This window comes from Hippoglossus stenolepis, chromosome 9, assembly GCF_022539355.2.
Source record: "Hippoglossus stenolepis isolate QCI-W04-F060 chromosome 9, HSTE1.2, whole genome shotgun sequence".
Taxonomy (NCBI): domain Eukaryota; kingdom Metazoa; phylum Chordata; class Actinopteri; order Pleuronectiformes; family Pleuronectidae; genus Hippoglossus; species Hippoglossus stenolepis.
The window spans coordinates 23948406-23974797 of NC_061491.1; the positions used below are offsets into that span (position 1 = coordinate 23948406).

At 42.7% G+C, this 26392-nt stretch overlaps 1 protein-coding gene across 3 annotated transcripts in view; it reads right to left on the bottom strand.

Annotated features, from left to right (window-relative positions):
* Positions 1 to 20739, bottom strand: part of LOC124852471 (transducin-like enhancer protein 4) — a 31566-nt gene extending 10827 nt beyond the window's left edge. For 2 of the 3 annotated variants that reach the window (XM_047341448.1, XM_047341446.1), the window contains exons 1-8: positions 20137 to 20739; positions 19657 to 19742; positions 17874 to 17937; positions 17705 to 17749; positions 9211 to 9273; positions 5645 to 5719; positions 4772 to 4973; positions 2938 to 2954 (exon numbers count right to left, since the gene is read on the bottom strand). In XM_047341448.1, coding sequence (XP_047197404.1) covers positions 2938 to 2954; positions 4772 to 4973; positions 5645 to 5719; positions 9211 to 9273; positions 17705 to 17749; positions 17874 to 17937; positions 19657 to 19742; positions 20137 to 20181 — 597 coding nt within the window. In that variant the 5' untranslated portion in view covers positions 20182 to 20739. The remainder of the gene's footprint in view (positions 1 to 2937; positions 2955 to 4771; positions 4974 to 5644; positions 5720 to 9210; positions 9274 to 17704; positions 17750 to 17873; positions 17938 to 19656; positions 19743 to 20136) is intronic. The other variant, XM_047341447.1, reaches the window with a different exon arrangement.
* Between the last annotated feature and the right edge of the window lie 5653 nt (positions 20740 to 26392).

Genomic DNA, 26392 nt, shown 5'->3' on the forward strand with positions numbered 1-26392 from the left:
TTGACTCCTTTGTGTTGCTCTAATAATCATATATATATATGATGAACAGAACAGTCTTATAGTTCATAAATAAAAGTTAGGTGTCATGAATTCGAGGCCATCAAAGCTCAGTGCGGATTCTAAACCTGCAGCCATCACAGATGAGATAAAACACCATGATGCCTATAATAATATACAATATGAAATATAATATCATGTACTGTGACTGAAAGCTTTCAAACTGCTCTTAAAAAGGACCTGGAGGTGTTTTCTCTACCTCTGTAACCTCAGCTTTTGGGCGAGAGTTGCTTCAAGTTGTCGGAAATAGATGGAAATGTGAAAATGTACAGTTACATTTCCGAGTCAAGACAAAAGACTATGACTGAAAAAGTTCAGTAAAGCCGTTAAATGGCTTTTGTATTGAGATTGAATTCTTGAAAACATATAATTTGAACATATTCAATGTAAATTCAGCCATTTTAACAATATATTCAATGGATGCAGCAACAGTAACAAAGCTGTGACTTTTGTACTGGATATTTCTTTTGTTTCTCCCATCTTTTTTTCCCACCTTCCCTGTTTTCTCATTCTTTCACTAACAGGACACTAGTTTTCTCTTTGCCTATGTGTCCACTATTTGTAAATCCTGTATTTCATCCTCCGTGTTTCTCCGCTTCTTTCACACGTTCACACCAAAGAGCCTGAGTTCACCATCTCTGATCTTTCTGTTCCACACGATTTCTTTCTTACTCTGCAGCCAACTCAGCATGGAAGGCCCCACTGAACGCTGCATTTTAGATTAAAAAAAGAACATTCAACCATTAACAACGAGACGCAGACTGCAACTGAAAGATTTCAAGACAAGTCCAAAAAAAAGACGTGTTAGGGTCGCTGACAACGCTAACAACAAGCGTGTGTTTACTGCAACAGGTGATTCACCGTAAAGGTCAGTCTAAGCTTCAAAGCAGCCTCATTAAGAGTTTATTTCTCTTTTCTACATCGCAAATCAAAGATGGAGACACTCCAGTGATTATACTTAAGGTCATTTAAAAAGCCGGCACTTGAGTCCACGCGTCGCCTTTCAGCTGAGAGGAATTCATCACGTCGGACTGAAAGGGAACAACGCAGATACACAAAAGAAAAACTCAAAGCAGCAGCAAAAATCAATGGCGATTGATACAGTAACCAAACCAACAATTAGCTTAATTTGATAAGTGCACTCAATCCCACAGACAAGAACAACAGGCATGAGGAGAATCAGTCCTTGAACACACCATGACTGCATAAGTGACTGCTCGTACTGGCAATAGTAAGTATGCAGACACACACACACACACACACACACACACCACCACCACACACACACACACACACACACACACACACACACACACACACACACACACACACACACACACACACACACACACACGTCTACACCCGCATACCTTTGTCAGTGTGTGTGTGGTCAAGGACATTAAAGCACAGATGTTCATAGATGTTCATGCAATTCACACATCCTGTGTGTGCCCTGTGGACTGTTGCCAAGGCAACTGTAGACCACTGACAAGAGGCTTATTGGTTTCATGAAGTGACTGTTGGCCGCCATGTCAAAGAGCAGCTCTGTGCGTGTGCTTACGCTCCTGTGTGGGCTCATGAAGGGCATTCATCATTCTGTTCTCTCTATCTTTATCACTGATTCCTGACAAACAGAGGCAGCGCGCGCACACACGCACACACACGCACACACACACACACACACACACACACACACACACACACACACACACACACACACAGCTAATCACTCCCATCATGGTGCCTCCAGCTCTGAGTGTAAGTGTGGAGGAGGATATACGACATGGGGGGCAGGAGATAACATATTAAAACATTCCTCCTGTCTGAACCGATTCCAAAACACCAGAGAACACACACCACCCGCTGAACTCATTCGTGTGTGTGAGTGTGTCTGTGTGTGTGTGTGTGAGCTGGGGCTGCTTGAATAAAGAAATGCTAATCTGCTCATTGAGTATTCAACAAACCAAATGTTTGCCTTGGGAAAAAAAGCTCCGCTTAAGGGACTAATTACTGCGAGCGCTGGTTGTTACATTGATCTGTTTCGCTGCCTCTCTCTGCTCCCTCCTTCCTTCACTAACCAGACTTGTGCTTCTGTTTTGTTTTTTTTCTTTGCTCATCTTGGGGTTTCTCTTTCATCCAGTTTTTCTTCCTATTTGGCTCCATTTTCACATATCAGATATTTTAAATACATGGTTATTCAGCACAGCACAAGGGTAGAATACATAAAGGACAAGTGGAACAGAAGATGCACAGTTCATACAGGGATTTATAGCAGATTCATGTCTTTTCATTACTAGATTATTTTAGTGTGATGATCTGTAGTCAGGATTTTATTTGAAATGAGCATTAATATTTCAAAAGTGATCATTTGTGTGAAAATATGAAGATGTGGAATCTGTTATTTAGCATCAAATCTTTATAAATATAAATATTCTCTATAGAACTGGGTGATAAAACAATATCTACAACTATCATAATATACTTTTCATCAATAGCAATAGAACTTATGTTGTAGTAAAAGCATTTGACCGATAGAATGTTTGCTGTTCATCAAGTGTTTCATTCTCTGTTTATAAAGAAGAGTTTAAAACCACAACCTTCACTCAGGAGCAAAAATCTGTGTTGAACTTGAAATTAATGATGATTTCATATTTATCGTGATATTTATCAATGTCAACTGATGTGCAATTTGTTATTGTGGTATTTTTGGCCGTATTTCTGAGAATGTGGCACAGGTTGTAATTTTCTGTCCAAACCCTACATAGCTCAAGAGAAGATTAGACAAGTATAATTGTTTTAATCATATGGCCGAGTGGGTCATACAAATAAACTTTTTTACCCGGGAGAAGATGAAGAGAATAAAATAAATAACACACTCACCTTGACTGAGTCTCTGTCTGAGAGGGCGACAAAAAGAGACAAGAAAAGAGAAAAACTCGTTGAAATATTTTGTCTGATTGCACATGGAAAAATACACACACACAGATTGACAGACACATTATGAAATAATGATAATAAACTTTATTTTATTTTAATTTTAAATACATACTTGAATAGCAGCACATCCAAATCTCAGTGTGTTGCATTGTGGGTAATGTAGGCCCGGGGTTTTGACAAGAATATAGCTTTGAATAAAAAGGACGATATAGAGTCGAGTTCTGCTCAGTTGCTTTTAAGTGTCCACTAGAGGCACAATGCTAAATCTGTGTCGTACTTTTTCAAGCCAAGTAGGAAAGTAAGTATTTTAATGACTAAATATCATTTGAAAGCTACTCAACAGCATGTTAACAATATTAATGTAGTGCAAGAAAGCAAAAGTAAAATAATTTCATTGTCCACCACAACGACAACATGAAACCTCTTTAAACATACAAAGACACAAGAGTTGTCATTATCATTATTAATCCTGGCTTTTATGTAGTGTTTCATTAGTTATATTCACTTTTTAAATTCTATTTAGTTTGACTAACATTTCAGTGTTGATTATATATATTTTATTATCTTAACTTTCTTTTATTGTCGTCTTTTCTAACACAAGATTTAGTCTCTAAATATGAATGAATCCTTTTTAATTCATCTTTAACATCATATGTTATGTCAATCATTGTGTATGATTATCACCGTATGTGTAATAAATAAAATAATAATAAAATAACACTATATTTGGCACAGTATGAATTACACTACCTTCGGCTCACTCGTTCTCAGCTTGAGATGGAAGTGCGCTGTTATTGATTGAGCTCCTAACTGGGGTGAGTGTTACCTGAGTTAGCAGCTGTTAGCTTCACTGCAGCTACGGGGCAAGGTTAACTACTCTGCTGCACTGTAAAATCCCTCAGTGCTTCAGAGTAATCACACACACACACACACACACACACACACACACTGTAGGGTAATTAAATGCTTGAGCTCAGAGTCAGCGCGGAGAAGAATTACAGGCGTTCCTTATGTGCAAGAGAAAAGAGGCATCGTGGTGGTGGTGCATGGCTCCAGGTTAGGCCAATTAAAATGGTATAATGACAAATCAGGTTTTAATTGCTTTAACTGCTGTTCATTCAGAGCACTTACAACTGAGCATCAGTACGAGTGGAGACATGATTCATAACTGAATATTCTAGACGTGTGAAATTAGTTTGGGATCATTAACAGAAGAAATGATAAAAGCGTCAACATCTATTTACATTAAACCTATTTAGCATCAGTGAATAAAATAAAGCAGCAAGTTTCAGCAATTTGTATTAAATATGGGACATAATGGGCTGTTCCTGTATTTTAAAATATCACAAATAAACTAAATTATATTTTAGCCTTGATTTGGATAAATGAAACATCAATGGACTTGTGACAGAAAGGAAGATTTGAAGCAATGTAGTTACGATGTAATTTAATATGAATCCAGAATATGACATGGATTTTAAAGATGAAAAACAGAAGATAAAACGATGTATGATGCAAAAATCCAGAGTCCAGAGGTCTGAGATCATGGTCTGAGACTTTTAGACTCCACTGTACATTACCCACATGTAAATTTGACTATACAATTTAATGAATGCTGTAATTAAATAAAGATGCAGGAAGAATAAGTAACCAAACAAATCTGTGACGCTTCCTTAGACTCATTCTGGACTTAAAGACGCCATCACTGGCACAGACACACACACAAACATATTGACACCCACAGTTCCACACACTGTTCATTCGGAGCAGGCCTCACCTCTCGGGTGTTCACTGTTGCTGTCGTGGTGTTTCCTGTCGTCTTTGAGTGGCAGCTGGTGACTCAGCGCGGAGGAGAGCGCCAGCAGGCTCGCAGTGCTGGCCCCGGGGGGCAGGGGCGGCTGGAGGCCAGCGGGGTGCGGCGTAAGTGGGACGGGGATGGCGTGGCCGTGAGTCAGGTGCTGAGCCTGGAGCTGCTGCTGCTGAAGCACACACAGAACCACTGATTAATGCCAAGGTTTCAACTTGGAGACAAACAAGCAGCCGAAATGAAGAGGGAGATGGGATGAAGAGATGAGGAAAGATAAAGACAAAAGGAAAGCAAAGAAAGGAAAACATTATATTAGTGGCATTCTTGAAATATCAGAAGCTAATATGAATGAGGATATCAATTGAAAATCAATATCTTTAAGTTTAAACAAAATCTACATCTCAGCAAAAAGCTTCTGGACAACTGAATTCTAGATGAGACAGTGTGAAAAGCTGTAAATGTACAATTTTGATATTAGTTTCAAAAAATCTGGAGCAGGTTGAAAAAGAGAAAATTCAGTTTCTACATCAAGCTGTTTTTCACACTATATACAGTATATATATATATATATATATATATATCTTTATAGATTAACACCGACCATGTATTGGTGAATGAATATGGTAGAAATACAGTGGGTCTAAAAACCACACTCATCTTTAATGTTGTAGATGCATTTGATCCATGCACGTCTCTTTCTTTAAGAGAGAGCGAGAGAGGGGAGAGAGAAAAAAGAGAGAGTGTGTGTGTGTGTGTGTGTGTGTGTGTGTGTGTGTGTGTGTGTGTGTGTGTGTGTGTGTGTGTGTGTGTGTGTGTGTGTGTGTGTGTGTGTGCATCACCCACTCCTATGACGGCGTTGAGTTCAGCCATGGTGACCTGCTTGGCCCTCTCCACCGCCTGCACCACCTGCTGCTGGTGCTGAGAGAGAGAGAGAGAGAGAGAGAGAGTGTCCAATAGCAGGGATTGCAACATAAATTTTAATCTATTCCTCCTATAACATTAAATAAAGATGGAGATACATTAAAGAATCTATTGCAAAGCATTAAACAAGTCTCTGTACATCTGTGATCAGCTAACTCCCGGTTACTCAGTCATCAAAGCATCATGGGGCCATTAAAACAGGCATGAATGTGAAGCAACAGAGTGAGACCTCTGTATCTGACTGTACTTTGATCCAGACATTTTCTCACCCGCCAGTTTGGCCATGTTGTAAAAACCCAAAGTTCTGAAGTCAATGTTAAACACCATCAGACGAGAAGCGGAGACACTTCTGAGTCATCACTGCAGTTTTACTCTTTATCTAAAACAAGCGCTCCTACTCCTCCTCACGGGCTGACGCTCACCAGAGTGTTCATTAAAGTCAATGTGCAGCTAATTAGGGAGGACTAGTTGGTCGGATGTGACCTACACAGGCCAGTTGGTTCCTCCTCTCCGGAGCAGGATCTAAACAGGTGGAGGCAGAAGGGAACGGCTCATGTTTGCGAATGGGCACAAGACTAACTAGTGGCCAAACATCCTTATATTAACTCCTGCAATATCTTATGGAGAAGCCCAGTGTGTAAAATATCCTGTAAGAGTTTCTAACTGTTTGCATGTGATGACATCGACTGTGCTGGAGATGGGTTTTCACTTTTGGGGTATTAAAACATTTTCCATCCATTAGGTTTATGGCGAGGGCGACATGTTTGACCGCGGCCTTTCTGTGAGGAGTTTGCATGTTCTCTACATGTCTGCATGGGTTTGCTCCACGGACGTCCTCCTGGAGAAGGTTTGGTTTCTAGTTAGACCAATCGTGTTTGAGCAGGCTTTGGTTGCCCTCAGGTAAACAGTCCGTGTGGAGAAGGAAAGAGGCCGAACACACGAACCGAAATACATCTGTTATCGGCTTTTAGATTTTTCTGCATTCATATTCAGATAGCTGTTTATAAAGATTGACCAAACTGTCGTCTGGACCTAAAACATCTATAAAAAGTCTTAATTTGTGTGATGAAAGAAACTATTCGGACTGAACAGAGTACGGTAATCGGAAGACGGAGACTTTGCCCGGATATCTGCTGAATACACCGGAAGCCCCACAATATTGGCCGTTGTCCCCAGAGGCTAATTCATCCTGAGACGATAGCCGATAGCTCCGGGAGTGGGGTTAGGTTCATTGGAGACTCTAATACAGTTGTTTGTCTCTACGTTGGCCCTGTGATTCACTGGGGACCTGTCCATGGCGCATCCTGTCTCTCGCCCAATGTCAGCTGGGATTGGCTCCTGCTAGTGAATGAATGAATGATGGACGGATGGGCGGATGTGGCACAACAGCTATACAACCATATGTTCTACGTAAACCTGCTTTCTATTCCCCGTCATGCACTGCAAAAACAGAGTCACTGCAAAAACATCAACATAGAGCAACTGACGTGTTTTAAGAGACAGACACGTTTAAAGAAGAAGAGACAGACACGTTTAAAGAAGAGACAGAGCGACAGACATGTTTAAAGAGGAAGAGACAGACGGGTAAGATGGCAAAGTCATCCAGAGGGTACAGAGAGAGAGAGACAGATCCAGACGGTGAGCGAGAGCAACATCAAAGTAAAGCCAGAGATGAAAGAGTTTATCAGGTGTGGAAATGAACCTGAGCATCGAGTTCACACACACACACACACACACACACACACACACACACACACACACACACACACACACACACACACACACACACACACACACACACACACACACACACACACACACACACACACACTCTTAAAGTGAAAGGTATAAAAGGGAAATCAGAATAAGCAGTAATAATATTGTCAAGTAATTATCAAACATTGTATTTTACTTAAGTATAAATTACATGTTTACACTGTTTCAAAAGAAAACAAGACTCTTAATATCACAAGCTCACATCACTCATCATAAAAATATTTTAGAAATTCACACGTATGAAGATATTGACTTTATTGAAATATTTACTAGTAAAAATTTTAGTCTAGCTAAAATATCCAGTATCTTAGTCTTGGCTTACCAAAACTTTTATTAAGATTTAACTTTATCAAATTGCATTACTTTCTTGGTATAAAGATTAGTATAAGATATCATCATAAAAAGAATAATTTTACCTAAAGAAAATTCTGTATAAATTATGATTTAAGTTCAAGTATGACCATAATGAAAATATCGTCCAGGATTCAGAGCCAAATTTAGCTACTTTAACTGTGTTTTTGAATAGATGCAATCTATCTATTATCTATACATGTGAAATTATATGTATGATTCTACTCTTATAACGGTAAAATACATCTGAGTATTTATTTCTGGATACAGCAGGTTAGCTGACACATCTTCTCATTGGCATCAACAATACAACTGTCAGAAAAATAATCATAAAAGGAACATCAGAAAATGACAGAAATAATAATCAAAAATAGAGCTCTCGCAGACACGTGCAAACGCCGTCGACATGAAAGCAGCGTGTTAATAACATGATTGTTTTACATTTCACATGCACGCTCTCTAAACGAGGCTGTGCACGGAAACAAAGCGGTAAAGCCGCCTCCTCTCCCTGCCTCCCCTCTCTGCGGGCCTCAGGCCTGTGTAGCAGCACCGCAGTCTAATGCCATTATTCCTAATCCACCCTAAACCCTCCTAATCCATGGCTAATCTGGAGGAGAGCTTTGGCGCTCACACTCACTCCTTCCTGCTGTTCCCACCCTAACACACACACACACACACACACACACACACACACACACACACACACACACACACACACACACACACACACACACACACACACACACACACACACACACACACACACACACACACACACACACACACACACACACACACACACACACACACACACACGTTTTACTCCACCAGAGGATGGTTTTATCACCTAAACACACACACTCTCACCCAAAGATTTCTTAAACACACAGAAACACACTTCTTACACCCACCACTGTATGAATTTACAGTGTATTTAACACAATTTTAATGTGCATTCAGACAGACAAACACACAAAGATTTCTCTCTCTCTCTCTTACACACACACACACACACACACACACACACACACGGCCACTGGCTGTCGCATATGTTAGTGGGAGACATTTAATAAGTTCAGAGCATATCTGCCTATCCTGAGCAGGGGGGATTAGCCCAGGATAATCTGTATGTGTGTGTGTGTGTGTCTGTTTTGCCTCACAATCCACCACACACACTTCTTCTCCTCCTTCTATGGTTCCTATCTGTCTTCTTGCCTCCCTCGCTCTCTCTGTGTGTGTCTCTCTCTGTGTGTGTGTCTCTCTCTCTCTGTGTCTCTCTCTCTCTCTCTCTTTCTGTGTCTCTCTCACACACCCACCCACCTCAGTCTTAACTCACACTGACAGACGTTTCTGAGTCTTACCTCTTGAGAGAGGAAGGGGATGACTTGGGCACAGATCGCGTTCAGCCGCTTGACGATCTCCGCCTGCGAGACAGAGAGGTGGGCGCACAAAACACATTCATGTTCAAATTCACCAGCAGAGAGGAAAACAACCTACAACTGCACATATCAACCACATTTTAAGGTGTGATGAACTCAAGAAGACAAATTATTTTCACATCAATATCTGCAGGGCCAGTTTCATATGAAACAATGATGACAGGAATCTGATGCAGTCGGCTGGTTAAACCTTTTCTATTAGAAAAAACGAGCCTGATAGGAGAGGGAAAGTCTTTTGGCCTGTGGGAAGTTGTGCATTTTAAATTTCAGGACATGTAGTTAATAAGGAGAGCATGAGCAGAAAGAGCAAATCAGACTTTATCTAAAGTTCCACCCACACTGTTTGATTTAAAGATGATCTAAGAGCAGACACTACACAGTACAGAGCACAAATGTCACCAGAACAAACCCAACACCACTTTATCACTGAGTGTCTATTGTAAAGTATCAGACAAGAAAGTCTGACTAAAGATTAAGATATAAAAAAGTGTTGTAATCCCTTTATCCCTCAGGAACAATGATCACATCTCTCCACAATGATCACAGCACTTACTGTATGTGAGTACATTTCAATTTAATACTTCTTAATATTTACTAAAGCTGCTTTCAGACATGCACTAAGCTCAGAGATCCTCCCCAGTTTCTGCGGAGGAGGTGTATGTGTGAACGCAAATGAAAACTGTTAGATGAATGACTTCTTTGAGAGTCAATGTTGTGAAGACAATTTAGTGGTAACTTCATGACAGTTAAACTAAACTCCCAAACTGCCATGCCAAGTATTGAAATAATCAATTGGCAGCTGATAGAACTTTATAGATCTTTTTTTAAACCCCCAAATATTGGCGTCACCCCAAAAACAGTATCGATCAGGCTGTATCCTTCAGTATCTCTGGAAGTTTACTTTACAGCTGCAGAGCATCAATCAGCCTGATGGATGATTTGCGAATATAAACCCAGGATTTGTTCCGCTTGAGATTTGAGAAAAGCTCAGTTGAAGGAAAACATGAGACACGTGAGATTTTAGTCGACTTCCTCTGCTAAATAAAGAGCCAAGTGAATAAACTGAGAACCAAACACACACACACAGAGAAGGAGCTACATGTCTAACATTGTCAGGTGTATGTCTCATTTCTACAACCTTGACAGAGGTGAACTTTGCTCTGGTATCAGTGGTAACAGAAGACCCCAGAGGCCATGCGAAGCAAACCCACTGATACGAACCCTTCAAACGGCGGCAGGAGCAACACTGTGGCAGGATGACACACGTAAACACAACCGTGCACACACACACACACACACCTCCACAGCCTCCTCTGTATTCATCAGATGTTTTTACTGAACCCAACGGTTGGCTTTTAAAGATTATACAGCACTCTCTCTCCCAACATCAGGAAATTGCCTGATCCACTGTCCCAGAGGGAGTGCTCGCAGTGCAACTCGAACCCAAACACAAACACAGACAAAAGACTCCGACTCACACAGAAACACAAACGAAGGGGCACAAAGGGATCAACATCACCGTCTTTACTTGTAAAACTAAAAACATGCAGGTACATCAACTGAGTGTCTTTTCATTTGTCACTGACTGTGATGAACTTAGTGGTGTCAGCGCCTGCAGCATTAATTTGCTGCCGGTAAAATTTGCTGTTGTTGTGACGTTGACAATTCTAAATAACGGCTGCTTGGCTTTACATATATTATTCGCTGCCTTTTCTTATAAGCTAATTGTATCAGGCGTCTTGAGCTGAAAGGACGAGTCGATCAATCGGTTCGTTGATTTGCAGGACATAATCAGCTACTATTTTAAAGGAGACATATTCTGCTTAAATTCAGGTTCATCATTTTAATTTTGGTTTAGAAAGAAGGAAAGGATCAGAAAACACATCAATAGTTTTAGCTCCTGTCTCTTTAAGACCCTCTTTATACTGCCTAGTCTGCTCTGATTGGCTAGCCGGCCCTCTCTGCTCTGATTGGTCAACCGCTTTCTGTTCATGTAGGAAATGTCAGCCACTGCTCTCACTTCAGCCACGTCACAATTCATTGGCGACATCCTTCGGAGGTCGTGGTCTGTCTGGCCCACAAAGACCGCCTCCTTCATGGGCCGCGTAGCCGAACCAAAATTAGACGTCACCAGCTCGTCCCGCCCTCTTGCAGTTGCCTGGCAACAGAGCTGAAGTTGGACATGATAACAAGATTTGAATACCCTTTGGTTTTTTAAATATTTGTACCATTAGTTGTCAGTTTGAGTTTAAGCATATCATTCAACCATTGGATGTTTCCTCGCTTGCTGGCACCTCTTTGAAAAAATTACGCGCAATCAACTATGAGATAGGTTGGGCAAGGATGGATCCATCTGTTCAAGCATTAATTTCTCTGGGAAGAAAGGACTTTTACATCAGACTTTGGGCTTTTTTAACTTTGCAGATCAGCTAAAACTAAACTAGATACACCAGAGGAAAGAAAAACTGAAGAAGCATCATATGCCTCATTAATTATAGATCATATTCATTAATCAATAATTTGAAGACTTCGGAGGCCGTGAATGTAGAGAATTCTGTAAGACACCGGATGTCTGAGCCATTTAGTGTCAGGCAGATGGGACCTCGAGGGAGGGCTGCAGCTTACCTGTGATTAACTCAGAGCTGCAGCTGCACACACAACCTAAAACACTGACATTTTCATTTTATATTTAATGTTTATCCATGGAAGACTTGCTGTGCACACATGCCCTTTTTCAGCTCGTTTCTGTACTCGTGTACACCGGGAATAGCTGCGCAGTGCGTATCGGCCTCTGAGAATCTCCGCTGAAGCACTTGGTTGAGGGTTTTACGTTCCCTGCTCAACCTTAGTGTCGGGTGTTGAGAGGAAAGAAGGACAAACTCAGTGTTTTCATCAGTTGGCCATCCTCCGTAAGGATAACACCGAGGACCCTGTGGCTGAAGAAGTGAATGAGTGCAAGAACTGTTTCCTCTGGTCTGGCATAAATAGATGTTCAAGGAGACAGTGAAAGGACAGCAGACAGACGCAGAGGTGAGGATCGTGTTGCCTAATCCTCTTGAATGTAAGAGGGCTGCCAGGCAACCCCCCAGTTAGGACAACAACACCCATCAATCTTGTTTAGTAAAACAAATTCAGACGGTCATACAAGAAGTGTCACGAAACAAAGACGAAAGACATCTACTGGCCAATCAATTATCATTTATTAATCATGAAGAGAGCAAAGGAGGATTGGTTTGTGAACTCTCATTTTACAGCCTCAGTTTTAGCATTTTGTCCAGCACCATCTTCGTGTTTTTAAAACGGTTGGTATTCTTGAAGTAACCATATTTGGAGGAGCGGGGACGGAGCCTGACTGGGAGCTCACGCCCATCTACACCTGTGACATCCACCCATTTGACGGTACTAGCTGTCAATCACACAGTATCCATTCATACCTTGATTTATTGTATATTTACCCACAATTGGACTATTTTTTTACAAACTGAACATCAAGCTGTATTGAAAAAGACTTGAAACTAGAGACGGACATAAATCAACTTTTGCAACCTGGACCCTCATGAGATTGACTGATTATTGAAAATCAATTGTTGTTCGTGTATTTTGTGGCAAATAGGCTAAAACATGCAAAACATCTGATATCGTAAATGAACACTGCAATGGTTTTATTTTGAAACACACAACATTAGTGTATAAATGAGGATTATAAAGCTACTCAGCGCTAAAGATAAAACCTCCTCTGAATTCAATGTGAAGAGGTGACCCCGACACGTTGCCACACAAACGGAAACAAAAGCGCTGGAGCAGAAAAGGAAATGGAGATGCTTTTCCACGAGGCAACACAACCAATTTCAGGTGACATTTTACATCAATGGCAGACAATCGTGACTGTCGGCCAGAGTGCAGGTATGTCAGCCTGTTTGGAAAACACACGCTGCTGCAGACACCAAAGTGAAACCTAAAAGCTCTCAGGTCTCAAAAAAAAAAAAAGTGTCCTTTGGTTTATGCAAACCTGGAGAATTTGAATGTGCAAGCGAGCAGGTCTTAACTTTGACCTGAAACCTGTCACCGTTCTGACAGTAAATAAATAATAAGAAGCGACCGGCCAGGGAGTTTTCTAAGGTTAGGACTCCAACCAGGGCGACCCATTGAGTTTATTGCGAGATTACAGGACTCCACGGGCGCATAACAGCCAGCAACCTCTGAGGTAAGATCATGTGCACTGAATTTATCTTTGACCTTGTATGTGAGTCACTGGAGAAATGCTCCTCCAGTTAGAAAGGAGAAAAACCAGCGAGCGGCCGCAGCTTTGAGAGGGATTGTAGGTTTCCTGCTTGTGAGCAGATCAGCAACGTGCGATAAATGGTGCGAGGAAAAGCCAGAGTTACCACTGAATATGCTTTCCCTCTCTTAGCTTGTGGCATTACAATGGACCACAGTGAGCACTTGTGCGGCAAAAAAAAAACAACAACACTGCAGCAAAAACCACTTAACACTAAAAATGTTGCCCAGAAGAATAAAAAAAAAAGAAAACCTGCTAAAATGCTCCCACTTCAGCTCCTAACAACAAAGAAATAAGATCAGGCAGGAGCCCTGGAGTCAGATTGGGTCAGATAGAAGATCAAATGTCCATCTCCCCTGTGGAGCTTTGTAAGCACCACATCAGCACCACTGTTCACCACCAGCTAATACAGCTAATGGACCCGGCCATATAAAGGCTGGATTCCCTTGTGTGTGTGTGTGTGTGTGTGTGTGTGTGTGTGTGTGTGTGTGTGTGTGTGTGTGTGTGTGTGTGTGTGTGTGTGTGTGTGTGTGTGTGTGTGTGTGTGTGTGTGCGTGTGTGTGTGTGTGTGAAAGACATAGCTAGACAGGTAGGGGGAGACAGGGAGGACAAACAAAAGGCCCCATACATACAAAGCTTGAGGTGCAAAGTGAGTGTTTAATGTGAGGATTCATTTTGTGGGTGAAAACTCCGGCTCCTGCCACCAACTCTGTCAAAGGGAATGTTTTTACAAGCATAGTTTTCTTTGATAACGAGAAAAATTGCAAGGGAGCGAGAGTGCATCTCCAGCCAAGTCTAATTTGTCCAGCCAGGGTTTTTAAAATGAACCGAAAAAACATTCTCATAAGATCTTGCACTTGGCATTCTGCTCTGTCTAGCTGCAGATCCAAAATTTAATGGGTTCCTTCCTGACCCATACTGCCTCCTTCCTCCAAGTTTGGGGGTAAACCATTGAGTTGATTTTTGCATAATCAATGAAAAAACAAACCTACTTGGCAGAGAAAAAGAAACAGCCAAGATTAATCTCACAGCTGGAATAGGCCACCAGTCTGGCACATGACCATCGTGTCATTTGTACACTTTATGTGTGGCTTAGTGGGTCAACAAGACAGAACAGGAGGCAGTGAGCAGCAGTGATGCCGGTACAGAGATGTTATTACCTTTAGAAAGGGCCAGGCTAGCTTTTCCCCCTGCTTCCAGTCTTTATGCTAAGCTAATCTTCTCACTCTTGGCAAGAAATAAATATTTCCCCAAATGCCAAACTTATCCCTTCATCTCAGGACCACTAAGGTTCCAGTTTGGGACCCCTTGTGGGTCTGACTCCAGGGTTAAGAACCACAGTGTTATGTCCATTACATCCACCATTTACATACGAGAGGAAAATTTAAAGTAAAACCTGAAAACCTGGAGATTGTTAAAACAGGGTTGCATAAAAATGTAACGTTTGTAAAACATTAAAAAAGAGAACAGAGATAAGTGCGTCATTTAAAATCATATTTACTATAATCTGAAGGTTCCAATGTGCTTTTAACATTCTCAATGCAACGTTACAAAACCAAAATCCATGGACTGAAACAAATGGCTTCTGTTCTGCTGCAGCAAAATGAGTTGTCAGATCTCATTGAAAACACTGTCATTCCTCTGTATCACAACGTCTTATTACTTCCTTGTCTCACCACTTTCTCCTCCCTCTCGCTCTCCTTTTCTCTCCCCATCCTTCGCTCGCTTTATTCTTCTCTCAGTCTCGCTAATTTGCAATTGATTATCTGTCCTCTGGCAGCACAGTCCCATGCTCTGCACCCCCGTCGTCCTCCCTCTCCTCGCCCCCTCGTTCCTCCCCTCCGTCTACAAGTCAATTTCTCTTTAACGAGCGTTGGTACATTTCATTCCCCGGGCACCGGAGCCCTTCTGTGTAAATAAAACAGAGAGCAGAGCCAAAAATCAATGAGCCTATTACCCTCAGAAAATGCTAAACAAGCAATATTTGCAATTCCCTCGTCGGTAGTGGAGACCGACTGCCTTAAGGCCCCCCCCACTCAACCAGACAACACCACCACCTCCACCCTCCACTCGTCAATCACGGCCTCCACTCAATGAGCCACACACGTCGTATCGTCCTATCGAAAACACACATTAACGCTGATGCATGCACGCCAGCATAACAAGGCACACAAACACAACCGGAACATCAAATTCACACACACATACACACACACACACACTCACTGACAGCATCCACACACACAGACTGTTGGCAGATATTAGAGACTCATTCTCCAAAACTGTTTCCTGACAGAAATTTGTGGGCACCACACAGAGCCACCGTCCACATTTTCTCTCTATTTTCTCTCACTGCCCCTAATAAACACACACACACACACACACACACACACACACACACACACACACACACACACACACACACACAAACAGCAGCAGACAGCAGGATTTATAGTAGACAACCCATATTTCATCCAACACGTCTGATTAGTGAGCCAGTGAAAAGCTGCGTGTGCAACATTCATGCACAAACACACACACACACACACGCACACACGCACACACGCACACACGCACGCACACACGCACGCACGCACGCACACAGAGTCTGGTAAACATCTAAATATACACAAACAATGCACACAAATACACAAATCGTGCACACAAAACTAAATAAACAGCAACAGTGTACATACAAACACACACACACCTAGTAAATGTGTACAGTATACATACAAGCTGTTATATAGACATCCCTCTCATACAGTTGTGCACACACAATGAAAAGGACACACACACACACACAGTACAGATACACGCCAACACACAACCATGCACGGAGCAAGACAAAGGCCAAGCATTTATCACATCCTCTCACACACACATGCTCACACACGCACCATTTCTCAGGAAATGAATGTGTAGCTCAGTTAGCTGTGGCCCATTTAGCCTGGCAGCTGATGTGTGGTTAACACAGACATTTATGCTAATGACCCTCGGTGTTTAAAAAAGGCAGCAGTAATGTAAAGGCTCGTTAAAAGACAAATCCTCGTTCACTCCTGTCATTTTTCAGCCCATTTCTCTCTCTCGCAATTAAACTGATGGAATTATTATTCACGTGTGAAATGACTGCTCAACCTCGCAAGACAACAAAACACGCTGAAATAGAAGAAATGAGAAACAGGCGAATAGGCTCTGCTCTTCGCTATTCAAGCGCTATAAATAAATCAGTTTCTATGATGAAATATAGGATCTGTTACATATATACAGGGACTCCACGGTTTTCCCGTTAAGAAGAGCCCTTCCAATGCAGCTTTTTCTTGTTCACACCGAAGGGAACCGGCATGTCACTGACCCAATGTGTGATTTTAAGATAGCATGATACCAGCGTTGGGGAATCAGAGGTGTGACGTGTAACACATTAGCACCAGGCGTCCTTTCCCACCTTGGCGGCTCTCGGATCGTGACTCCGTGACTTCCTCTGCAGCCGAGATACAGGCACAACCATGTCATTTGGTGTTGGGCTCTTTTATACAGAACAGCGAGCTGCGCTGGGCCGAGGTCACTGCTGCTCCGAAGAATCATTCTAACATATAATCAGTTTCTCCACCTGCGACTATATTTCCTGATATAGGGAACCAGAAACTCTTATTGTAGGATATTAGAAATATAAAATACTAGTAAGAAACATTGATACATACAAAAAAATAAAGATTTCACACTTTTGAAATTTGGTCAGTATCATACGATTTGAGTAAAGTCATAGGTGGCTTCCATCTTTGTTTGGACTATGAAACTATGATTTGTTTACTACAAGTTATATCTTATTTAACTTAAAAAAACAAAACAGCAGTAAGTTTAATTCTAAGGGAAATGAGATGATTAGCTAACACTAGAATATCACCGGTAACAAACCTATTAACCAAAGGAAAAAGCTGGATCAGAACTACAAACACACCAGTTTGTGTAAAATGTACAACCTTTAAAAACATGGTGGGACATTTAATTTTTTCATTTCACAGACGGGAATTAAAACCTAAAGCTCCTGTTGACCATAACGACCATGAACATTCTTCTGACACCTGCTACAGAGTGGAATCCGTGTTACTTCCTTTTTAAGACGTGAACGTTTCCTACCTGCTTGTGCATCTCGATGTTGAGTCCATATGACATTTCATAGTACTGAAAAAAGAAAAAGGAAAAACACGGATCAAAGTGAGGTCAAAGAAAAAATGTCTGTCCGCTCCGTTCCGCTTTTTGCACACAGCAAAAATACTCAGGCATATTTGCACGATATGAAACTCACCATGACGTAGTGTCTCTGCATCTCCGTTTTCTCACTGGCCAGTTTCTCACACTCCAGTTTCAGACTGTGAGGGGAGAGCGAAGGGTAAAATGTATTTCATGATCGAATCCACAACAACTGTCCAGCCGTCAATCAATCAATCAATCACGTTAAATATATGTGAGGTGAAACAACTTCACAAAAATATGACTGAAACATTAAACTGGGGCCGTCACCTGCAGAACACTGAGCCTCTTTGTGTCAACATTGTGGTACTTTAAATTTGCATTTCTAAATTTGAGTGCAACAGAGAAAGAAGCGTTGCATGAATCACACCAGTTATCCCTGCAGACCCAGACACTTACTCAGCAGGTACAGTAATTAATGGATCAATGGACGACCACGCAAACCTCATCATATATTCTTACAGTGTGAGTGGTGGAGGGACCAAACTGCACCATCGACAAAAAAAGCGACCTTATAATGAGGATCCATTATAAAAGTGTGGTTACTGAAAAAAAAAAAAAAAAAAGCTCAACTCTATCAGATGTTGTGTTTTACTGGAAGCTTTTGTTCCTTTATGAGGAATCCATCAGGTGTGTAATGTTTGGATATTGACATGATGAATACAGACTAATGGAGCGATTTAAAGGTCTGGATCCGTTACAGGTTTTCAATTTTGGATTAACATTTTAGTTCTTTAATTTTTCTCAAATATAAGAACTTTAATTTAAGGTGGACACCAATGATTCTTCTCAGCGAAATGTTAAAATCCATAATATCGTAGCTTTAATTTCTTCCTAATATAAACCTGACGTCTATAAAAACAGGAACCCTTCGCAGACAGTGTTGATATATATTCTGTGTGCGTGTCTGACTCTTGCTCCCCTTATTTTACCAAATCAGTGTCTCCCTGCTGTTTGCATTTCACTGCAGCAGTCTGATCACACACATGCAGCAGATGCTATCCCTGGTTCATCTCCTTCCGCCCCGGGATCTTCCAGCAAACTGGACCACCGCCGCTTCATCTCACCAGATGATTGGGGGAATAATTACAAGGTGGCCTGAGGTGAGCGATTATTATGCATTGGCATCGCGCTTATGGTTCTTCCCCGAGCAATGTATTTCACACTTCATCATGTAGGGTGGAAAAAAATATTATTTCACACCACTTGCACTTGCAGAGAGAGAGAGAGACAGACGTGCACACCGGGGTTGATGGGGGGGGGGTTGGCCAGCCAGAGGTGGACCAGACGTAACAGTGTGTTACAACTCTGTCTGCAGGAGATAATCATTTCCTGGGATCTCCTGGTGGACATTTAACTCACACTGAGAATGTTTCCATCAAATCAGTTTCTGTCTTGATTTCCGTGGCCTTGCATCAAGCGTTTCCCTCATATTCTGGTCATACTGCGTGACCCACAGACAACTGGTGCAGGGCAGGTCACAGAAATGTATGTCTTCTTAACCTAATTCATACTTTTGAAGCAGGTGACACTATGATTGTCTCTAATAATCATTTTTCCTGTATAATCCCATTAATTTAATAAAACTTATACTTTCTCAGAGCCCATATTGACGAATTAAGACATTTGTTTTGAGTAAGAAAAACAGGAAATGCTGACATTTAAGATTCTGAATTAATTTTTCATTAGTCGTTGCAGCTCCATAATAACACTCAGAGCAAATGTACAATCACTCTTTAACCCAAATGCTGAAAGTTTCTGTTGTACTTTGAAAACATTTGGCCAATAAGGAGACGCCTCCATGCACCATTAGTGTCAGGCTCCACCCGGACTCTCACCTGTGGTACTGGGCTTGCAGGAACTGGAACTCCTCCTTGATCCGGTCGCAGGACTCGGTGACAGTAAACTTGAACGGCTGCCCCGGCTGGTGTGGGACGTCAACCCCAACCAGACAGCATGCGAGGGAAGAGAGGAACAACTGAGCCACCAGAGTCACCAAAGTGTCACGACACACACACACACACACACACACACACACACAGAGGCCAGACTGTAGATGACAATAGGCCTCTCTGTTTTACACGGGTGGCCTTTTGGTTTCTCTCACTCTTCTTGCACGTTAACCCACGCACACTCAGACACACACACACACATACACACGCACGCAGCTGCAGCAATTCGACAATGAGCGCAATTGTCCGTGCGGGCGCGCGGTGGCACGGAAACTTGATGCGAACTGATTACGCATCAGACGCGCGGCTGTTACTCAGCGCGGTTTTGGACCCAGCGCCCTGGGCTTGTGCTGCTTCCACACTTACCTGATGCCGTGCCACGGGGTACATCTTGCTCAGATCTCGAATCATCAAGAAGGTTTCGCAAAGTTCATCCACGCAAACAAGAGAACAAAACGCGGGAGCACGGATCTTTCGCCGTGCGTAAAAGCTCAGTCAGTGGCCGGTTTGAAGGCTGCGTTCAGGTTCCGTGAAAAGAGAAAACATCCTCGGATCTTTGGCTGGTCAATGACAGTATTTAAAAAAAAACAAAGTCCATTCAGAGAGATGCTCAAAGCAGGAGTTGCCCCTTCTCCAAAATCTCCTGCGCGTTATTCTGTGCGCGCAAAGCTTTCAAAAAATCTCCCCTCTGCTTTCCTCTAATTCTCCCTTCAAAGCTTTGACTTGTGGCTCATCGTGACCTCCACGCCTGAGTGTCTCCACGGCGTCTCCCCCCGTCACGCATCTACCGGTTAATGTCCTACAGCCTCCGTTATTGTTGACATCCACATTCGGAAGGAGCGACCACCTCAGCTGCTGCCGGAGCTTGTGCCCCTGTCGGAGCCAAATTTAGCAGCAGCCAGTCGCCGGAGCGCAATTGCATATTCACAACAATTACCGGAGCCCGCACCGTGACGTCGGGACGTGTAGTTTAATTCATATTAGTCGATAATAAGCACTACAGATGTGCGTCCCCCGTAAAGAACTACAACTTCCCGGCTCCTCCGCGAAGCCAATGGTGTGTGGTCTGAGGGCGGAGCGGCCATTAAAGACAACCAGTGGCAGCAGCCCGTGCGCTCCACGTCGCTGCCAGTCATCTGAATTCCATCCAATCCCCTCCAACAGGAGGATATCTATGCAGACTCCCCACGTGGGGGCTCGGTCTGCTACTAAAAGATGTCACAGGGATTAATCCTGAAACTATCTGTTGACTTATGTGTGTGTTTTTAATGGAGACTTCCAGGCACAGGCGAACATATGGCCCCTCGGAGTCTCGTGTTGTTCCTGTGTTTTTTTTTTTTAATTGAATCACCTATTAAAACAATCTGCTATTGTGTCCACAGATTGCATTTACAACCCTGCAATTAAATTCTCATTCAGATGTATATGTAGCCCAGCCTGCTCATACAGGATGTGAATCATAGCTAAGCAAAATAAATACTTAATTAAAGTCCATTTAAATTATATTTACCGGAACAAAGGTGGTTTATATTAAGGCCGTTTTCCACTGGACAACAAAGCCACTAAATGGTTAATGGGCTGTATTTAGATTGAGTTCATCATCCACTCAAAGTGCTTTACAGCACAAGTCATATTCACCCACTCACACACATTCATACAGCGCTATACGCAGAGATATTTCTATCACACAACCACTCATACACTGTCAGCACAGCCGTCTAGGGCAATGCAGGGTTCAGTATCTGTCCCAAAGACGCGTCGTAGAGGTACTGGGGATCGAACCACCGACTTACTGTTAAGTGGACGACCCTCTTGAGCTACAACCGCCTAAGACCTCATAAAATCAGTCTTTTCTCTTCAGTGGGTACAATCGGCTTTCATTCCCAGGTCAAATGCAAACACAGGTTTTTATTGGCTCCAGCTCCATTTAGCAGTGATGCAAACATGACACCCAGGTGGGAGGGCTACTTTTTATTTCAGAATATACGGAGCGCTAATGCTAGCCATGCTAATGTAGAATTAGATTTATTTTTGTGGACATTTATTTTGTAGATCAATAATCTCAGTTTTACTTGAGGATTTTCATAATTTAAAGGGGACATAGTCCATTTCAAGGATATGGTTTGGTCTTAATGAAATGTCTGTAACATACTTGTCAAATCACGCATTAAACAGCCCTTTTATGTAAAACAGCTCCACAGGACCTGTTTGATGCTGTCCTTAAATGCAATGAGCCAGCTCCCCTCCCTCTCCCATGATTTAAATAAATTATATTTAATGATATAAATTATCAAATATGCATCCCATACTGTATTCCTTGTTGTCTGGTTTAATTTTCCAATCCTAATGTCCCCCTGCCCATCCACTACAAGCACACAAGCAGACAGACAGAAGAGTGGGGGCTATGAAGACATCATTACAACCCGACATTCAAGGTACAAGGAGAGATACGGCTGACCTTTATATACAGTCTAGGCTACCACGAGAATGCTCGCCCGTGACAGCCAGGGCTGTGGAGCTGCGCTCGCCCGTCGTCGTACTGTGCGCGAACTATTCCACAGACTGAACATCGAAGCTTCCACAGCCAGTGGGAAGAGGCAGCGACGCCGCCGCTGTTCCACGGACAGTTCTGCCTAGACTGTATATAAGGTCAGCCCGCGATTCTGCTTTTGTTGTCTGAATTCGGGTGGGCAGTTGAACACTGCGAGCTTCACTGCTGTGTGTGGCGCTGCACAAATTCCTCACGACGGGGCCGTCGCAGCAGCTGCTGAGCCTCAGTCCCAACATCCAGACAATGCCATGAGGAATCGGCTGACCACGAAATGTCGCCCCGTGAACAGCCGCTGTCTTGGGAACGGCGCGCGCTGCCGGTAAACACGTACGGGCGGGCAAGACCATGAGGAGATTCAGTTCTTGTTACACACAATACCCAGGAAGCGAATCATCGCCGCATGACGTGACTGAGAACTATAAAAAACAGTGTTTCCCTTGTTGGTGACATGCAGCACATTAACTTAAACACTAACAAGTGAATTTGCATGCTATGTCCCCTTTAATTAATGGAAATTATGTTCGTTATACAGTATATGTTTTGTTTTCTACTCCATTCATTTAGATCGCGAAATATATAATGTAGTGCACCTTGTATGCTTGAAATATGATGTCCACTGGCTGCAGTATAAATCATGAACCCTGCCTCCTCCATGTTAGCAGATGGGACATGGATCAAACTGAATATACTAAGCACACATCAAATATAAAAAAAATTTAAAAATATATTTTTCTGTAATTTTAGGTAGTTCTTGTTACACAGATGTTTTTTCAACTGCTAATTAAGTTTGGTTTTAATTAGCTATTTGATGCTATAAAAATGGGGTGAAACGTCATGATTGACAGCTATGAGCTGCTGCCACTTGCACAATTCATATAATCTGGTTGAAATTCATGTGCACTTTTAAGCATATACAAAGCAAGAGAGCCAATAAAAATGGAATGTGCAAAATAGTCACAATCACATAATCACGTAATTGATTGAGTCACGTAAACTGCATTGATTGACAAGCAGGAAAGCAAATTATAAGTTGCACACGCTGCTGGTAGCCTTTGGGTGGCACAGAATTTGACTTTTGTTTTCTTGGCTGACATTAACTGGTAAAGATGAGGGAAAACATCAAGTTTTCCTTCCATTCGTCATCCACTCTCCTGACATTAACTGTGTAATGCTTCTGCACAGTGACATTACAAAGCCCATTAAATGTGGACAGCTTGCTAAGCAGCTTGCTAAGCTACACTTTCTTAGCCTCATTTCCTCGACACAGGTAGATGGCATCTGTCAAAACACAACTGGTTAATGCTATGCTAATTTCAACCGACAACATGCTATTGTCTAACACTGGTTTGCTGGACTTTCTCCGGAGTTTTCCTTTCAATCATGAACAAGGCAGGAGGCAGTAACTTATTCAATCCGCTGCTGAGATCACTTGTGTTTGTTTCCATCACATCAACACCTGCGTCGGACCTTATCACCCAAAGCTCTCTTGACATCTTCATCTCTGTCTTCTACGTGTATGCAGCTGCTTTTCTGTCCCAAGAAACTTGTATTTCTTTTGTCTTATCTTTCAGTTTTGCGTCTGTAGTGAGTTAGAAACATCATCAACACTCCCACTTGCCCACAGGGAATCCGGTGAATTTAAAAAACAAACATAAGCGCATGTGGCGTTTTTGCAGTATTTTGTCAACCCTTCATAACTGATCCAATTAAAATACTTGTGCTCAGTTAAATGTTACGCACTGAGAGTGGAACTCAATCCATCTCATGTATGCACACACCCTTTCATTGAGTGAATCAGTGTATGCACTATGTCAGCTATTTACCACTATGAGTAGATGTTCAGGGGGTAGATGAAACCCACTGTTGCTGGGTCAGCAGCTCACCAAACCGCTGCATTAAGTCATTTAGCTGCACTAACTCACCGAGTAATGAAATCTTAATCATCTCAAGCCGCATTACACTTCATATTTCTTCTCTTTCTCTGAATTTATCACCTCTTATAGCCACATTAGGAATTAGATTTGTTATAATATGTGTGGCTAATTGTCTATCATTCTATATAATTGTGTATAAGCCGCGGCTCTGAGATGATAAAGCACGGCATCTATCATTCTTATATGTTTTACTTTTTATTTATTTATTTCATGCTCAAACACACACAGGCTTACAAACTGTTATCCACTATATGACACCACATCAATCCTTGTCCGTCCGTCCGTCCGCCTCTGTCTCCTCGTCTTTCCTGTTGTCTCTGCCTCTCGCTCATACAAACACAGGATTGTGCACACATACACAGCACCCCAGCCATTCAAATACACATCTCTATCTACCGCACATACAAACTAATATCTCAAGTAAGCACAGGGCCTAAAGTGACCTGCTGTCGTGGTGCGTGAATCCACTAAGGCTCCGAAAAGGTAATATCGTGCCCTCCCTCTTTCCCCTCCAAGGGTTGAGCCGGGGAGGTGCAGAGGTGAGGGAGGGGGGGCAGGTGAAGAGGAATAAACAGATTTATTTGCCTGCGCCCCTCTCTGATTATTTTGCCCCTGCCTTTTGTTCCAGACCTTATGAAACCCAAATGTCAAGTGAGGCGAGAGCCTCATATCGAGCCCTGTCAATCTCGACCCTCTGTGCGCCTGAAGCCCTGACGCTGGATTATTGGCTTCAACACAAGGGCTGCCTCCGCCACCAGCCACGATGCCTCACATGATTCACCAGCCACGTTTTTTTACTCTAAAGAGGAACTTCATTTGGCAGCTGATGCGCAGGAGATTGCACAGGAGCATATTTTGAGGGGAGATGGGTAGCAGACTGGACGTGTGTGTGTGTGTGTGTGTGTGTGTGTGTGTGTGTGTGTGTGTGTGTGTGTGTGTGTGTCTGTGTGTCTAGGGGGCCGAGTGGCTTATTGAGGGAGGGGGGATTAAGGGGGACGAGGTAGGCTTGTCGTGGGTTGTGTTTGGGAGTGGGTGACGAGAAAACCCGGCTTTAACATCTTGCTCAGCGCACTGATCCCTACGAGCTATCACCACCTGTACATATGCCTCTTAATCTCACAGCAGCTCTCTCTTTCTATCCCACTCTCCTTTTTTACACAGTGAAGGGGGCACTTGTTCCCCGATTTAAACACAATATCCAGAAAACCGTTCGGACAATGTATTTGTTGTGGTGGGTACACACACAACTGAAAAGATGCCCAACACAAAAGAATCGTGACAATATCTTACGGTTGCGGCTCGACGACACGATAAATATGGACACGACATGTCCCCTCGATCACCCCCTGGTGGCTGGCTGCAGTATAGGTCATAGAAATAAATAAATCACACAGCTGAGTTCATGTTGCAGACAATTCTTCTGCTGTGACAACCCTGGGGACTTAACTGCTGTTGTCCTATAGGTCAGCAGAGGTACAGAGGTATATTTACTATGAGACAAGCACAGTGGTGTTGTCCTTTCACCGCCACCACGCGGTCTTCTGGGTATATAGAATAATAATATAGAACCTGTCTGTCATTGTGTGAGTGTGTGTGTGTTGGGGGATTCAGTGTCTAACTAATCATACTTCAGTGAGCCTTAACCACTGGTCTGTGCTCTTAAATCTCCTGTCCTTACAGAAAGCGGCGTCCAAATCCCCCATGGTCGCCCCTTTAACACATCATTAATACCCGGCGGCTGGCCCTTTGAACGGGTAGCTCGTGTGAAGGGATAACCAGGCCTCTGCAGACACTGACAGAGAGGCGGAGGCAGCACTAGGCTGGATTTACTCTGCTACCAGCAGGTTAATCCTGCCACCACACTGAGCGCGTGAGTGAAGGGAGGCGGCGTGTACGTGTCTGTGTGTGTGTGAGGAAGTATGTGTCTTTATAGGAGACAGTTAAGGATCGGCTCCATCACGGTAACGACTCTGGGGGAACATCAGCATCTGGTGCTCAAAGTCATCCAGTCCCCTGAAAGGAACATACAGATTGCTGCCATTTCTTTATTAGATTACAAATGGATGAATGCAAGCATTTGTACTGAGAAAAAAAATGAGATAGCTCAGAGCGTCCAGATGACAAACAGGCCGAGACG